This window comes from Mizuhopecten yessoensis, unplaced genomic scaffold, assembly GCF_002113885.1.
Source record: "Mizuhopecten yessoensis strain PY_sf001 unplaced genomic scaffold, ASM211388v2 scaffold4599, whole genome shotgun sequence".
NCBI classification, from domain to species: Eukaryota; Metazoa; Mollusca; class Bivalvia; order Pectinida; family Pectinidae; genus Mizuhopecten; species Mizuhopecten yessoensis.
Window position 1 is genome coordinate 1,026,334 of NW_018405627.1, and position 18,419 is coordinate 1,044,752.

The 18,419-nt window shown below is 33.0% G+C and overlaps 1 protein-coding gene across 5 annotated transcripts in view; it reads left to right on the top strand.

Annotated features, from left to right (window-relative positions):
* Nucleotides 1-56: 56 nt before the first annotated feature.
* Nucleotides 57-18,419, top strand: part of LOC110449378 (tetratricopeptide repeat protein 25-like) — a 41,206-nt gene continuing 22,843 nt past the window's right edge. The window contains exons 1-9 of one of the 5 annotated variants that reach the window (XM_021496224.1): nt 57-368; nt 3,478-3,609; nt 6,208-6,361; nt 6,647-6,708; nt 8,960-9,004; nt 11,152-11,166; nt 14,804-14,969; nt 15,536-15,748; nt 17,612-17,819. In XM_021496224.1, coding sequence (XP_021351899.1) covers nt 225-368; nt 3,478-3,609; nt 6,208-6,361; nt 6,647-6,708; nt 8,960-9,004; nt 11,152-11,166; nt 14,804-14,969; nt 15,536-15,748; nt 17,612-17,819 — 1,139 coding nt within the window. In that variant the 5' untranslated portion in view covers nt 57-224. Of the gene's footprint in view, nt 369-3,477; nt 3,610-6,207; nt 6,362-6,646; nt 6,709-7,844; nt 7,857-8,959; nt 9,005-11,151; nt 11,167-14,803; nt 14,970-15,535; nt 15,749-17,611; nt 17,820-18,419 lie in introns of all 5 variants that reach the window. The other 4 variants (XM_021496227.1, XM_021496225.1, XM_021496226.1 and 1 more) reach the window with 4 other exon arrangements.

Consider the following 18,419-nt stretch of genomic DNA (forward strand, 5'->3'; position numbering starts at 1 on the left):
GTTACCAATAACAACAAATATTCGGAACCTTTCTAGCTGTTTTAGAAAATGGGTGGATAAAGTCCGATGCTAATTGGTTTTGCAGGTGCCCGTACAGCGCGCCTCCTATCGGTAGTTGAGCTTAGTTACAAGGTTTTGTAATTACGTCAATGTAAGATTTTGATAATTGGTGTCATATCTATTGTATTATATCCAATTAAAGAAGAACAAAAGACCTAACTACAATGCCAGGGCGTAGAAAAGGCCGAGACGACAGCGACATGGGTTCGGAAAAGGACGAGACGGGGTCTTTTGAGACTTTACGCGATGAAGGAATGTATTTCGTACATGTTCAACTATACCAGAAGGCAGTTGAGAGTTTCACACGGGTACTGATGTATTTTATGTCTTTTCTTTACTTTCTTTTGTGGATTTAAATAATGATTATTAGATTAGGTTTTGGCAAATTGATCGGCTTAGAAGGAACGGCCATTTTGTATTGTGGATATGTATTGCTAAGCCTACTTACTTTGGCTAATAACATAATTAGATTTATGAGTTTGTTCAAAGTCAAAGCTGGATTATCCCAGGTGTTAAAAATGCATAATATGCAATACTTATAAAGCAATGTATTTAAGAAGTCACTTATTAAATGGCAATTCTAATTCATTCTGTAAAATAATTAATAAAAAAATATTAGTCTGAGTTATATCTCTGGCCCTAACACCAGACTAAGGTTAGCCATTTTGACTGGAAGATGTCTGGTGTGGGACATCTACCTGTCAAAATGTATTGGTCTGGTATCAGGGCCAGAGGAAACTCTGTCTTATAGAAATATTGTGTTATATACCATGGGCAGATCTAGATTGACACTACCCAGATAGCACACCGCCGATGGGCCAACGTAGGCATACAAAATTGGCCCAACGGCTTTTTGTCCGTTGCCCCAATGTTGAACCACTGTTGGCAGAACATTCTGTTGGGCCGTTGTCTGAAAATATTGGTGGGCCAACGTTGGGCCACCGTCTGATATTACTAAAATTGTACTCCTGTAACAACGCTCGAACACCCCGCCCGGTATATTTTACATTTCTGTCTGTTTAAAATACGGATTTTAGTGATTTCGTTTTGTATTTCAACCAAACAAGAGTTTCTTTCCCAGTGAATATGCAAATCGGGATCTGGAATTATCCAATCACGATTTTCATCACTCTACATGCCATTATGTCACATGGGCAGATGGTGCGAACAGGACATGTGGCTAAACAACCAGAATTTGAATTGAAGTTATTTAAGGATGTACTCTTCTGAGGTTTCAGTCACGTTCAAGTCTAGTTTTGATCTGGTGTAACGGGTTTTTGTAATATTTAACAAATTAAGATAGGTATAATAGCACACACACATCTGAAAAACATGTAAAAAAACCTAGATGTTTGTTGTGTGTAGAACATTTTTTACAAGAATTTAAAAAAAATGACCAATTTGGCGGCCATTTTGAAAAAGTGTATTTATGTGAATTTCTTGCCTTCACAAAGGGCCAAAATTTCAGCTTTTTTGACACTAGATTGATCACTTAAATTGTCATTGTGTCACCATTGTTAACTGTAGCAGGTTCAATTTTGCTGTACAACTTTATAATGTTCAATATGATTAAAATAATATGCAAAAAGGGGAAAGTTATATATTATTGATATAATTTTTTACATATTAGTGTTACTGAAGCACTTTTGATTTTTGACCTCGAAAAAGGTGAAAAATAACACAAATAATAATGGGACAAAAAAAGAAGCAGACCGACCCCCCCATTTTTGTGGCTGTTTTAGAAAGAGAAACACGTTTTCTTTTGATTCATTGAATACTTAAATAAGTTTAATACAGGATTTTTTTATATCAAGCGTTTAATCTGCAAAAAATGGTAAAAAATGTGCATTTTTTCATTAGAAAATAAGGGGTAGGGGTAACTAAAATCGCATTTCTGAGTAAAATGAATAAGATTATAAATTTTACTTCCATAGTTTCAAAGAAAATAATATTTTTATCAATTCTAAAAACATTCATACATATCTGATAACACACTTGGAAGAAATTGTGTGAATTTGTTCTGCAAATGGGCAAAACCCGAAAATTCACCTAAAATCACATATTGTGTTAAATTGGTATCTTTGACCGATCATAGCACAAAAACAAGCACACGGACATATATTTTTTTTTGCATTTTCTACTATGCCATCATCTCCTTTTTCCAAAAATCAAGATAAGAAAAAAAGTTTAATACAGGAAATTTTTGACTTCTCAGAGGTGTACATCCTTAAAAACGAGTTGTCAATGAAAATAGAATGTACCAGGTAGATCTTATATTATATTCAACTTTATCATTTACACGTTTTCATCCTACTCGTAGATAATTGCAGATACATCAGTAACTTACTTTTGTCAAGACACTGCAACACTTGCCCGCTTCAAATTTCTCCCCCAAAGCTACATTCATAACGAGGCTATACCGGATATCCATTAGACTATGGTTGGATGATCCCGTTATTTCTGACTGTTGGTCAATGGCGAGATGCGATCGTTGGCTATGCAGCTAAACTCCACCGTTGGGCCAACGGCGCGATGCGATCGTTGGCAATGCAGCTTAACTCCGCCATTGGCCCACTGCATAAATTAAATGCGCAGAAATAGCTGATTTCTTTTATTCAGTGACATAAAATTTTGACTAAAAATCTGTTAAGGTTGAATTTATAGTCAATTACAACAATTTTGATATTAATATGAAATATTCAAGGGTTATCCCCGACAATATTTTTGAGCTCAGACATAAACCCAACAAAATTTGCCCATCTTCCTTTACAATTTAATGGAAAAAAATCGATCAAAATCTAAACATAAAATATATAAATTATACATGCTTTATTATATAGACTTTGAAAAGTAATGATAATTCTTATTTCAAAAGAGATTGAAAATGGGATTTAGATGCTTATAAAAGGCCATCGTTTTTTCCAGACTCAAGGTTTACATGTAGGGAGGTAACCTAGTTCAGAAATGAAAATTGGGGCATTTCCGCAAACTTTTTTCTTTTTTAGCCCAATTAAGTTTCTGTGGCCCTGACACCAGACAGACATTTTGACAGATACATTTCTGGTGTGGCCAACATCAGACATCTACCTGTCAAAATGTCAATGTCTAGTGTACTACAGTCAGGGCCAGAGGAAACTTAGTCTAGTATTTTATTTGGTATTCAGGTATCATAAGTTTTGTCAGTTTCCTTCTCTGTATCACACTATTGTAAGATCTTAATTAAAAAGTATTTCATACACCTACCCTTACTATTAATGTTTTCTGCAAAGCTATGTTACAATTTATCACGATACATAATTGTTATTATGGGATATATAATTAGTACATGTACTATATGGGATAGATGTATTCCAGGAATTCAAACATTCCTAATTTAGTTCTTACTGTTGATGATGTTGAATTAAATTATGATTCTAGGCATCTGAGATGAATCCCGAAGACAACGTGGTGCTGGTCACTCGTGCCAAATGTTACCTACAACTGGGTATGGCAGAGAACGCTCTGGCCGACGCTGAACAGGCGCTCAGTCATGACAAAGATTATATTAGGGTGAGTGATGCATGTGTATGAAAATTAGGATTTTGCTTTTTAGGTCACCTGAGCTCTAGCTCAAGTGACCTATTGCTATCCGTTTTGGTCCGTCGTCGTCCGTCGTCCGTCGTCCGTTAACATTTTACATTTCAAACTTAAAGTCAAGTTCTGCTGGGCCGATTGAACTGAAAGTTGGTAGGAATGATCGCCTCATGGTCCTGACAAAGTGTTGTTATTTTTCGGGTCGATCAGAAATCCAATATGGCCGCCACGGCCGCCATTTTGAAAACCTATTTCAAACTTAAAGTCAAGTTCTGCTGGACCGATTGAACTGAAAGTTGGTAGGAATGATCGCCTCATGGTCCTGACAAAGTGTTGTTATTTTTCGGGTCGATCAGAAATCCAATATGGCCGCCACGGCCGCCATTTTGAAAACCTATTTCAAACTTAAAGTCAAGTTCTGCTGGACCGATTGAACTGAAAGTTGGTAGGAATGATCGCCTCATGGTCCTGACAAAGTGTTGTTATTTTTCGGGTCGATCAGAAATCCAATATGGCCGCCACGGCCGCCATTTTGAAAACCTATTTCAAACTTAAAGTCAAGTTCTGCTGGACCGATTGAACTGAAAGTTGGTAGGAATGATCGCCTCATGGTCCTGACAAAGTGTTGTTATTTTTCGGGTCGATCAGAAATCCAATATGGCCGCCACGGCCGCCATTTTGAAAACCTATTTCAAACTTAAAGTCAAGTTCTGCTGGACCGATTGAACTGAAAGTTGGTAGGAATGATCGCCTCATGGTCCTGACAAAGTGTTGTTATTTTTCGGGTCGATCAGAAATCCAATATGGCCGCCACGGCCGCCATTTTGAAAACCTATTTCAAACTTAAAGTCAAGTTCTGCTGGACCGATTGAACTGAAAGTTGGTAGGAATGATCGCCTCATGGTCCTGACAAAGTGTTGTTATTTTTCGGGTCGATCAGAAATCCAATATGGCCGCCACGGCCGCCATTTTGAAAACCTATTTCAAACTTAAAGTCAAGTTCTGCTGGACCGATTGAACTGAAAGTTGGTAGGAATGATCGCCTCATGGTCCTGACAAAGTGTTGTTATTTTTCGGGTCGATCAGAAATCCAATATGGCCGCCACGGCCGCCATTTTGAAAACCTATTTCAAACTTAAAGTCAAGTTCTGCTGGACCGATTGAACTGAAAGTTGGTAGGAATGATCGTCTCATGGTCCTGACAAAGTGTTGTTATTTTTCGGGTCGATCAGAAATCCAATATGGCCGCCACAGCCACCATTTTGAAAACCTATTTCAAACTTAAAGTCAAGTTCTGCTGGACCGATTGAACTGAAAGTTGGTAGGAATGATCGCCTCATGGTCCTGACAAAGTGTTGTTATTTTTTGGGTCGATCAGAAATCCAATATGGCCACCACGGCCGCCATTTTGAAAACCTATTTCAAACTTAAAGTCAAGTTCTGCTGGACCGATTGAACTTAAAGTTTGTAGGAATGATCGACTCATGGTCCTGACAAAGTGTTGTTATTTTTCAGGTCAATCATAAATCCAATATGGCCGCCACGGCCACCATTTTGAAAACATATTTCAAACTTAAAGTCAAGTTCTGCTAGGCCGATTGAACTGAAACTTTGTAGGAATGATTGACTCATGGTCCTGACAAAGTGTTGTTATTTTTCAGGTCGATCAGAAATCCAATATGGCCACCACAGCTGCCATTTTGGTAAACTATTTCAAACTTAAAGTAAAGATCTACTTGGCCGATTGAACTGAAACTTTGTAGGAATGATCGAATCATGGTCCTGACAAAGTGTTGTTATTTTTCGGGTCAATCAGAAATACAATTTGGCTGCCATGGCCGCTATTTTGCTACTAAGTTCTAATAGGCCGATCTCACTTAAAATTGGTCTAGGAATGATCAGCTCATGGTCCTGACAAAGTTAAGTTAACATTATACTATTTTTTACTCAAATTGGTACATATTTCAAAAACAAAAATAAATACTGTAGACTCAGGTGACCGTTTAGGCCCATGGGCCTCTTGTTTAAGTTAAAACATGTTCATAATTAAACCTTCAAAGTTGTTTTTGGAAATTCAAACATTTCAGAAATATTTTAGAATCTTTTTAAAATTAATTTTTTAAAATGTCAACTTTTCTGTGAATCAGCAAAAAAAGGTGCAGATATTTGCATGAATATGGTGGATGCTTAGAAATTAAATTGAATGCAGTAATTTATGATCTATAGTTGAAAATTGTCCTATCAGAGAAATTCTTCTACAAATCTAAGAAAATTGGGGGTTTGCAAATATAATATAGATAGACTTAAGATGAAATGCTTAATTGTATTGTTTAATGTCAATCAAAATGTCTTTTCTACTTTAATTAATTCTGATGCTTTACCAGAAGTAAAAGAAAAAAATGTATAAATCAACTGTTTGTAAGTCTGGCAATAATGAACATTTTGGCAAAAAATGGGCTTTTATTTTCAAATTTGGGAAGGGGTCTATTTAACATCCTTATAAAGGGGAGATAAGAATGTGTTGTAATCATGACGACCTATAGCTAATTGGCAAACTTTCTATTTCAAATTTAGGGTTTGTTGATGAAAGCGGAGGCCTTGTACCAGTTAGGGCACTTCGAGACCGCACTGGTGTTCTTCCATCGAGGTCACAAGCTGCGACAGGAGCTGGGAGAGTTCCGACTGGGCATACAGAAAGCACAAGAAGCCATAAACAACAGCATAGGAGGTGAGTTATTAAACCATAACTGCCTTTTTTACCTTTTTGTTACATCGTGAAATGAATTTTTCATAATTGACTTGTCATTTATATGGTAGAGGCTGATTTGCTTTCAAAAAATTTCTGTGTGAATATATTCATATAATTTTTGATACAGAGTTTCACATTAATCTATTTGATTATCATATATATATGTATGTTCGTTACTTAAATATCAGAATATTAAATTGACACCGTTGATAATGGTAAAAGTTCTTACATATTTCATATTGACGTCTTCTGTGATTATTACAGGTCCTTCTTCGGTGAAACTTGACACAACAGGCGACTTGACCTTCTTTGATAAACAAGAAAATGTAAGCATTGGCTATTTGTTTTATTATTGCTTTATAATTAGGTATACATCATTTTTAATTTAAATCTGTCATAATTTCATCATGGATAATATTTATTCACTATGTGACGTTTATATAGTGGTTTTATTGCAGTTGATATTGAAAATAATTGTGAAAGTATTGAAAATGCATTGTGTTATAAATATTGTTGTTTTCCTATACTTTGTTCCTGACATATATATATTAGAAATATTGTAGATGTTTTTTCGCACAGACATTATCTAATCCCATAGTAGATTGCACTTTCAGTTATGTATATATATTCTTTATACATGTACTTTCCGTGTATATAAAAAAACTCCTACATTCAGCATATTCAAAACATGACACTTTCATTTTATGACAGATGAAAATTTTCACTATGTTCATTAAACACACTGAAAATCAATGAAAAAGAAGAAAAAGTTACATAAATTTGAGACAACAATAACAGCATTTTTTTATAATTTATATACATTAAATATAAAAAAATAATCTGATTTTAATGGAAATGTTAAGAAATGATTAAATTAAAAACTGAATTGGATAAAAAAAACACCTGACAAATAAAACTATTTAACCTTAAATCGTGACTTTATTTTAATTTTAATTTCGGATTACAGGAAATTTTTAATAGTACTTAACTAAACAAACAATACCCATGCATTCTGCTAGAAACTAAATAAAAGAAAAAATAGAAAAGAAAACCTAAGTTTGAATATTTTCTAACAAACTAGGAGAAAGTAATGTAATGATAATGTTAATATAGCGCCCCATTATAATTTGTAAAATTACTCTAAAGCACTTTATCATCTAACAAACTAGGAGAAAGTAATGTAATGATAATGTTAATATAGCGCCCCATTATAATTTGTAAAATTACTCTAAAGCACTTTATCACATATGGATAATAGTATTTGTTATAATTGTTCAACAAAAAAATCTTACAATCACCATTATACATCTATGTATAATAAAGAAAGTGTATATTATTTATGCATTGACTGAAAACATGAACACTGTACAGATCTAAATCATGTACAATATGTAGGGAAACAGTAAGACAATACAGTTTGTCAAAATATTAATAATACATTTGTGTAATTCTCTTATTTTAGTGGCTGAAAGCGGTAATTTTTTTACTTACAAACATTTTAAGAACTCGGATTGCTTTGGTGAAATTTATAACTAATGGTGTGATACATTTTATTTAACATTGTCGGCATATATTTGAGTATTGTATGATTTTATTATTTCATAAATAATATTCCCAGATATGCCTCATTGCAATTGAATGTGTATGGATGGGGAACAATAGAATGTTTACAAAATTCGGCGTTGATTTCAATGAAATTTATTCTTATCTTTCCTTCAAAATAACCATTTATGTTAAAATATATGTCAAGTTATATAACATATTATTAAACATTTGTGAAATTTTCCATGGATGTAAATTAAAGAAATCTAGAAATTGATGAATAAAATCATGTATTTTACATCAAGACATTTATGGATCATACATATCTTTGGAAATCATCTCTATATCAGAGGACTCGGTGATAAAATATCTTTAACCCTTTTACCACTGTAGACCATAACAGACTTGAGCTCACCCATATCAATGCGTGGAAGAGTCTACTTCAGTTACATAGGGGTGAAAGGGTTAAGTAGTGTTTCAAATGTATCATACATATGATCTAAACAGTTGTTAAACTAATGGCGTGATTGTTTTTTGGCATTTCAACAATTAATTTATATATATTTTTCAATATTTCTTGAATTGATATGTGCGCGTGTGATATGGTCGAGATAAAGGTGTAGTCCTAACATTAATATGTGAATGGATATTTTTACCAAAGATTTTTTTTTATGAATTCAAGAAAGCAGCCGAGGAAGTTATAGTGAAACGAAAGGTGATATTTAGAATTTGGAGTGATTTTTTTCATTATACTTGATTACAGGATTTATATATATATATATATATATCTATGTGATTTTTCTATATGTATTTTTTTTCTGAATTTAAAACTTCTATTTCATGAAGTATGCACCTCATGAAGACCTGTTTCCAGTAAAGGAGGTGATATATTGTGTTTTTAAGTCATCAGTTTTACTTAATAATTAATTAATTAAATTATAAAACCCTTACCAACTTAATTAAGATTAACACACCAATCTGTACCTAGAAAAAGCTACTGGAACGAATTGTAGAATAATTGTATTCAATTTTTAGCCAGTTATTGAAGCAGAACCAACGTCGGAAGATGAAAACAATAAGGTATATGTTGTAACGTTGACACAAAATGTTGTTTTGTGTTTTAACTGTCAACAAAGCTTCTTTTCACAAACAACCTGTTATATCTTTAGACTCATATGTATATCTATACACAATGATTATACAGCATGACTAGAAATGGCTATTCTCAGTCTTTGAATGTTTAGATATGTCTATAAATTCATCGTTTAAATTAATTAGTCATTTAGTTTTCTTATTTGATAACTAATAGTACAGTATAGTTTCTTTTTTATCACAATGAAATCTAAAAAAAAAAATGAAATGAAATCCAGATTAATTTTTATTCCTGCATTAAGTTAATCTGGTCAGGGTATATCTCTGTCTGTCAAACTTTTCTTCGTAATTGTTGTCATTTGAAATACTTTTTATATGTATTTGTAACTCTAATAAATAAAAAGTGAGGTGAGTTATTCAAGTCTATTAATTATAACCTCTCGTTAAATTTACAGATTTTTTTATAGACAAGTAATATAGTAAAATATATGTATGTTACAGAATATTGAGATCTTAATACGACGGAAGCTTATTAAGTCAACGTCAAATTTAAGTCTTAATACAATTTGAGATTATTTAATTTTTGTCGAGTGCTTTTAGATCAGGGTGCATGTGATAGTCCTTGATAATAATGCTACAAAGAGTTAATTACTACTGAGTATAGAACAGCGCTTTCTGACAAAAACTTACTAGCATTATTTTAACCTCGGAATGAACAGAGTACTTTTATAATAGATTGCTTTATAAATCTGACAGTCACAAACTTGCATGAAAACGTCTTTTATGAACTTAATTGACACTATAACGATCAGAGGTACCTATGATGTCACACTTGTCTGCCTCTATGATGTCACATTGTCAACAAACTCTCTTTACTATTACTCTCAGTTCAGTTTCTTCATGTTGTCATATAGTTCAAAGTCTAGTTTTTGAACATTTTAAAGTATGAGAGATGTAAAGTTGGACTTTTCCTTATTTTCGTAATTTTCAAAATGCAAAATTTAAGTATTTTGTTTAGAAAGTTCAAAATAATTGATATTATCAAACAATTAAAACTTCTTTTTACAATTAGATTGGTACAGAAATTTTACTAAATTTATCATTATTAAGTTGACTATTCTTAATACAACCAAGTCTTGGACTTAGGTGTTGAAAGCCTTGTTATCTTAACGATTTATTAATACATATTTCAATAATGTAATTTTTGAGACATTTATGAAAAAAATATCAAAATGTCTTTTGATAGTTATTTGGAATCCATTTAAATCAAATCATAGTATTTGATATCAATATATTTTGAAAAAGTAAAGATAAAGTTTTTCAGTTAAGTTCTTGTTAAGCTAATGAGCTTATGCTCAACTGAACCTTCTTTTGAATAGATGATGTTTTTCTCAATATAAATCTATTTTTCTTTTTTGACTTTCTCTGCATTGCAGCTGCCAAAAAAATGCACACAATTTTTAAGCGTCACACCAACTGTTTCTTACAATTGTACATATTGTGGCACTTTTATTCATACATCTTTACTTTTTTAGTATAAGAGTTCGTAAAATACCATCATTAGTCTGTTAACATGATACATTTATGAAGTCTGATGAAGAGGACCTACAGGTCTTGTATCAGAAAAAAAAAATGTAATTAAGTCGTTTTGATGGTTTATTTCATTGGTTTGTTATGAGATATCATATATGTACCTGTATCCATATTTGATTATTTTTTTCAGCTATTATGATAAAATAATAAAAATCTCTTTCAGGACTGGAACAGATGCAGTAAATGTGTTTGAATATGAAAATTATTCAAATGTTTTAAATGTGTTTCATTCCTCGGATTTATGTAATAAGACAATTAATTTATACAATGTCTTGCTTTTCCTGTGGGAAGCTGAATTATTCACATGTTTGAGTAAGATTTTTTTCATTTCCTGGTACAGGGTATTTCATTTCCTGGGATAATGTAATAATAAGACAACTGTAGAATGTCTTGGTATTACTGAGCCAGGTAACACACCATCCCTAATCAAGAAGCAATAAATACATGAATTTAAAAGTAAAAGAGTTAAATATGTTAGTTGATGTAATAGATGTACTAAGAGTTCATTTTCATCACAATTCTTCTGCTATGTCCCATTATAGGATCACAGACGGAAGGTGAGGGAGTTACGATCAATATCTATTTCAATTATTTCTTGTTTCCGAAATCTTCTTGAAATGATTTCTTTTCACTTGTTTGATTTATTTTTATCTTTAGAGTCTGGCGTGGAATTTTACCGCATTGAGTGCATTATGTCATCAATGAAACTTACAGATTTTTAGAAAAAAAAACATTTCCGTATCTTTTAACATTTCAAATTTTTCCATTAATTAAGGGTGTCGGAATACAGTAAAGACTGTTATTTAGTCAATTAATCCTCACACTTCTCCCTGTTAACACAGCTCTGTATAAAACTGTTGTAGTTCACACTTTAAAGAAAAGATAAAAATTCAATTAATTACGAATAAAACAAAAAACAGACATCGGTACATTATTGTCTCTTAGAGAAATAACTATATATATCTCGGTGTACACTTTACTAACCTCATATTTAAGAAGATAATCAACTTTCAATTACAGAATTATATTTATTTCATATTCAGGATTATTAACATTATGTTAATTTTTTATTTTTATGTTTAACGTCAATACATGTTGATTTTTATCTGAACAACATCCATTTAATAGCAGCACCTTAATAGTTGGTTTGGTTGCACAAGTTCATTTTGCACACATCAATTATCATTCTGAATAATTTGTTAAAATATTAACTCTCAAGATTTTTTCTAAATTATACGTTTGCAAATATGACTATCATACTTTTAGATTTATCGAGACTTTGATCTGAAAAAAATGAACGTATTGATAATAATTTTGGATGCTACTGAAATTTCCTGTTAATGTCACTTTGCTTAATATAACTTCTGTTAATATCATGTTTTTTATCAGCAATTTTGTGTTCTACACAGATTCTGTGTAATTGACCATGTCTTGTCATCAAGTGATTTGACCTGAATCTGGACTCTACAGTCCTTATATTACCAGTTACCTATCTAACATCCCATATTTAAATTAGTGAAGTTTTAATTAAACCTTTTATTTCCACAAAAACTTTTCTTATTATGGCTGAGAGGGTCCTAAAGAAAATCGATCAAGCAAATGTGTTATTGTCTTTCATGAATTACGTTTGTTAAATTTACTTAAAGGTGTATGAAATTGTCTTAACCCTTTCACCCCTATGTAACTTTAGTAGACTCTACCATGCATTGATCTGGATGAGTGCATTATGGTCTACAGTGGTGAAAGGGTTTAAGGTCGTATTTCATATGTTCAAAAAACTACTGTACACTTTAAGATGATACAGTTCTAAAAATAGTTTCTTTTCACAGAAAAAAAAATGCATTGTTCTTTTAATTTCATATTTCTCTTTTATTGGTCATTTCTAACAACACATGACATAAAGAGGCCTACACTCTTATGCCTAAATATCAAGGATTTTTTTAATAATTATTAAATATAACTGTATTACGTTTGTATCATGTATCAAAACAAATTTACTTCATTTGTCACTGAATGTATTTTGTGTTTATTTTTGAATTTTGAAATATTACTTTTATAGAAATCTTCTAAAAAGAAAGGGAAAGGGAAAAAAGAGGGTAAAAAAGATGGGAAAAAGGACAGTAAGAAAGATCATAAAAGGGGGGCCAAAGGCTCCAAGGGATCGAAAGTGAGGCTTAAGTGTTGAAACGTCACGTACCTTTGTTGTCGAAGTTTGTTTGAGCATCGATTGAACTGGTGGAAATCACTTCCCAATCAAGCATTGTTATGCATCAGAATCTGCTTTCACGAAGCCTTCAGTGATAACTTGTACAGTTTATGTCATTTCATAAAGGAGTAGACACAGTAAGGAGAAATTTTTGCCTCGAGGTAAAATATTAGAGATTTTATATCAAAACAACTGTCTTTTAACTTATTCTCAACTAAAATTATACAAAATTTTATTTTGATAAGAGTTAGTTAAACTTTTTTATAACGATATTGATTTATTTTCGTACGAAGTTTTTTTGTGATCTGTTACTGGATAAGTTAAATTAAATTTATAGTAATTTAATTTTGGTCAAGAATGAAAAATCTCAAAACATTTTATTTTACCTTCTGGGGCATAAATGGCTGAATTACTTCCCAATGTCTGTCTTTGTATAAAAGTGCCTGGGATATATTAGTAAATTGATGCATGTGTAAGGAGTAATTTTGAGCTTGTGTGGAATTCTGATCCGCAATCGGGGCACATTTGTAAAGGAAAGTCTCATGTAGTAATTTGTCGTTGCATGTATTAGTGTCAAAGAAAGAGAATGATGAATTGAGACTGTTCACTAAAGATTTTAAAAGCACCCAACTGTTAATAGGAAACCATGTGACATTTTCAGCTATCACCTGTTTCAAATAAAATTTAAATTGACTGATTGTCACCCTGAAAATGTTTGGAAATCCTTTATAATTGTCTTATCTTGGATAGCAAGCTTTAAATTAGTTAGCCTAGCTAGCTTATCATTATAATTTATGGTGAAATTTAAATCAGTGATATTTTCATAGTTATCAAAATTGAAAACAAGATATATACATACATTTTCTTCGGTTAAAAATCATAACCCTCATATACACATAAACAATATTATTTCTTTACATACCAAATTGATTTTTAAAATCTGATGGAACATATCATTGCCACCCTCCCCTAATCCCCTAATGTGTATGGTGTAATGATACTGCATAGTTGTTTATGTTTGAGAGCTTTTTCTGAGGGGGGGGGGGGAGTTAAAGCTGAATCATAGATGTTCTGTCTTTTATGAATTTCAGCCATTAGAATAAATAAAAAAGATAAAAAAGTGCGGTTAAGGTTGTAAAGGTTTTTTCAATCTCCATGTGATGAACATAATAATATCTAACAAATAACTTCATTTACTTTTTAATACCATTAAGATAAACAACGCCAGTTATCTTGCTTCTCACGATTGTCTTTTGTCTGCATTTTTGAATTTGTATGGTCGCTGGTAACATTAACTCATTCACCCCTGAAATTTTATAATGCACTACTCCAACCTTTGAATTGGAAGAGTTCAAATGTGTCTTCAGGAGGGTGAATGAGTTAAGACTCTTCGTCGGTACATCAATCTATTGTCAGTACAATTTCAGACTACATTGTATATACTTGTGTCACAGAAAATGAAATGTTGTTTCACAAATATGTTGTGTTTCAGCTCACAGTGGTTGGTTCAGCCGTTCAATGGAACAAATATAGTGTTTAATTATATTTAATAGAGCTGCAGGATGCAGTTTCATTGTAAAACTGTAGACAAATTGCATGCAATTATTTCTGATAATCATCCATATACTTATATAGTTATCTATCTATCTGTAGACAGATGCTTTAACTGATCATGATGATTTATTTCGAATATATTAAAAACATGAAAAAAAAAAAAAAAAAAATCTTGTACGAAATGTTATTCTGATAAGAGCATATGCAATTTAAAGATAAAAAAAATATTTAAAAGTTTAAAAGTTTTTCTTTTTCCATGATCGTTTAAAAAACCATAAAAAGCAGTTTTGCTTCGATGTTTTGCCACTGGCAAGAAATATGTTATAAATATTTGTAATAGATTGAGTATTTCAAATGTTGTGTAATTCATATTATTAAATATTATTTATGACAAATATTGATATTAATACCTGTAGCAAATTCTTTCTTTTTAGTCTAAGAAGCCCCCAGCAAAAACCTACGGTAAGCCAGGGGCACAAAAAGCCACACAGAAAGATAGGGAGCGCCCAAAGAGTGCCGCGGACACCAAAACTATCAAACAACTGCTGGAAGAACTGTATTCCGACAAGACTTACCTAGAAAAACTACTTAACGACGAAAGTAAGTCGAGATGGCAACTTCAAGTAGGCCCCGGGTATACTTATATAGCTAGCTGTTTCATGCAGTTCAATGTCCTCTTTTAAGTAAGTCAAAATGACTGATCAAGTGCTTCAAGTAGGTTAAACTAGTAGCTTGTATAGTAATGGCTAGTACATGTATTTGATATTAAAACTATTAACCCTTGAACGTTTGATAAAATTTGACATTCTTATAGTCAGAGAAAAAAAACCAGATGCATGTTTGTTTGGCTGTGAATCAGGGGAGGTAATCCATTGAGTTTTTAATCTCTTGATTGAAGACGGTACATGAATCCAATTAGTCAAATTGATGAGGAATTCAACATGCCTTTTAAAATAGGATTACAACATTGCTATCATGCATGCAGCTTGTTATGAAAGATATCAAACAATTTGTAAAATAAGTGCAATTAAAAAACCCAGAATGGTGATACAATTAATATGATATTTAATAATGTTACAAAATGCATGTAGGTGGGTTTTCCTTCTCTCTCAGTTCTATACCTGGGTATGTGCCAGTAATGAATTTTACGTTATTATCCCCCGCAGACTTGACAGCAGGCAGATCGTACATGGAGCGTGAGATTAAGGGACATATATGTGACGGACTGGAATACCTCAACAATCGGGCGGACTTTTGGCGACAGCAGAAACCCATGTATGCCCGTAAGCGAGACAGGTTAAAGATGCGTCGGAGCGGAAAGTCCCGCCCAAGGGATGCAGTTCACTTCATCATGCAGAACCTTGAGGATATAGATGAAGGTGATGTCTCTTTTTTTCAAATTTTATTTGAACAGTGATTGAACTTTAGGGTAGACCCATAGACAATCATGATAATAATAATAATAAAAATAATTTGAGATTCTTATATACCGCTTGATCACAAGCTAGTTCGTAGGTCGTCTCAAAGCGGTTCACAAATTATTACGATGAAAATCTCTCTAGGTCTATGGGAGTCATTCACCTCCTAGACCAAATTGTCTGTGAAGTTATTCATTTCTTGTGGTGTTTATGATTCAGTGATAAATCTGGTAGGGAGGGGTAACAATTTTCCATTAAGTTACTTTTTTTCTTTATACATTTTTTTCCTGAATTTCATTATATCAATGAAGCACTAGATATATGGCAAGGTCTGGTCTATACAAATTACAGTAGGTCTTTGAGAAATCCATATTTGATATATACTTATAGTCTATGGTTTGTAATTCAAAGTTCTAAGATTAACTGAAGGGAATACATTTTTATGAAACACTTTGATGTCATAATGCAACTATGACTTTCCCGACCGATACAAAATTTGGTGAAAGACGTCATAATTCAAGTTTAATTTCTCTGATTGAGAATAAAAGTTGATGAAAGACATAATGTCATAATGCAAATACTGTATGACTTCTCTGACTGTGATGAAATTTGGCAATGATTTTTAGGTCAATATGATGCAAATGTGACATCAAAACGTTAGTGTTTGTATATCCGAATAGACTACATTTATAATTCTGAATAGGCATGACAAAGAATTTGAAGTGCCTACTTATCATCAGGTATAACCTACCGTCTGGGGCTTCGGTTATGTAATTCTTGTGAAAATATGCTGTTGTGTATTAATAATAATATACAACATTTGATATAGCGCCCTAGCTATCTAGCTAACATAAGCCACTCTAAAGCGCTTTACAGTACATAGATATACAATTTTATACAGTCAATACAATTAGCATATATATTAATCAATTCAATATTGACGAATCCGCAGGAGCTGCCTTATCAGGTGCTAACTACTAGTCCTATGCCACCTGGCTAATATCTCCCCATGTGTGTATGCCTGTGTGTGTGCTGGAGATGTATTGTATTCTGTTTGTAGTGGAACCGTGCTTCCAACGGTATCATTTATAGTGCCACCTCACTTGAATGCTACAGCACAGATACCGCAACACCCACCACAGACCATTGTATACTCCAACTGGGTTGTTGGAGTTGTGTGGGCAGTATGTAGTTCATCTCAATCAAAATATTTCAAGATGCATGTTAATTTTGCTGATTGTTCTATCTGATTGTCATCCTTGATACTCCAGGTGTTACGCTCAGCTACGTCCTCTGCACCCCTGGAATATGTCATCATAAGCAAAATTGAAGGCACATGGCTAGCTATTTGATTGGTCTTATAGGTAAAAAAAACACCTGACCAATTGCTAATTAGGTTGATACCTGTCCTTTGAATATTACGGAGGAGCGACACCCAAATTTAAAGCCATTCAATTTTACCGTTTGGTGACCATGGGATTATTCACCACTGAAATTTCATTATGAACCATTCCAATCTTTGAATTAGAAGAGTTCAAATGTGTCTTCAGGGGTGAATGTACATCAAATGATCAAACTAGTCTTCATTTATCTCATCTACAAGGTGGCGCAAACTAAGCTTTTGTTTTTGGTATGACATATTCCATTAAGGTGTGCATAGAAAGAAAGTGAGCATAATCCCTGGAGTATTGAGGACAATGCCAGAGACACGGAGAGCTTAATTGTTCGTAAATCCATGCAGTATTGACGATCGACCTGTGTAAACTGACACTTTGTGAGTTTGTATGATATAAATATTTGGTGTTTTTTTATATATTTTTGTAGCACAAGCTGATGGTCGCTATGAAGCTAGTCTGAACATAGCAAAGAAACTGATGAAAACTGTGAAAGATAAGCCCGAGGAGGAATTGGCCAATAAGTGGGAGATTATCGCTAACATTCACAGCCAAATGGGAAACGCCTACCTGGAGATGAGCAAATACACACCTGCAATTGAAAACCATGAACAGGACTTGGATATAGCTGAGAGCAAGTACGCATTGTTGTCACTCCTGCAGTAGTTTTGCTAACAAGAGAATAAAGTGATCTCTGAATTTGATATCGCATTAGTTGACGGAGACAAAACTGGAATCTTGCACCACCACGTCGGTGAAGATCATAATCTTATATTTCTATACAAGGCGATGTATTCATTTGAATTTGCTCAAGCCAAAATGTCCTCTTGCCCTGATAGATGTCTGGTATGAGGCCAGGGCACACTTCTATCTGAAAACTTGGAATTCTCCGACACCGTTTGGTATCAGAGAGTTTTGAGGTGATGACAATATTGATCTATTATCAGTGTTCTCCCCAGGCTGATTTTGCAGCATGGCACCATGCTCCTACAATTTGTTGCCATGCTGCTATCCTAGATCATCTCTGCTATATATTCATAGTAAATCTAAAGTTACCATGCTGCTTTGATTTTACATAGAGTGCTGCTTTAACAGAAATATTGAAATACCATGCTTCTTTCAAAACATTCTGGGGAGAATTAACACTGTACTATGACGCAACACATACTTCACATATATCCATAATTTGGTTATTTATTTATCCAAAACCACCTTTATTATCACCAACAGCTGCTATA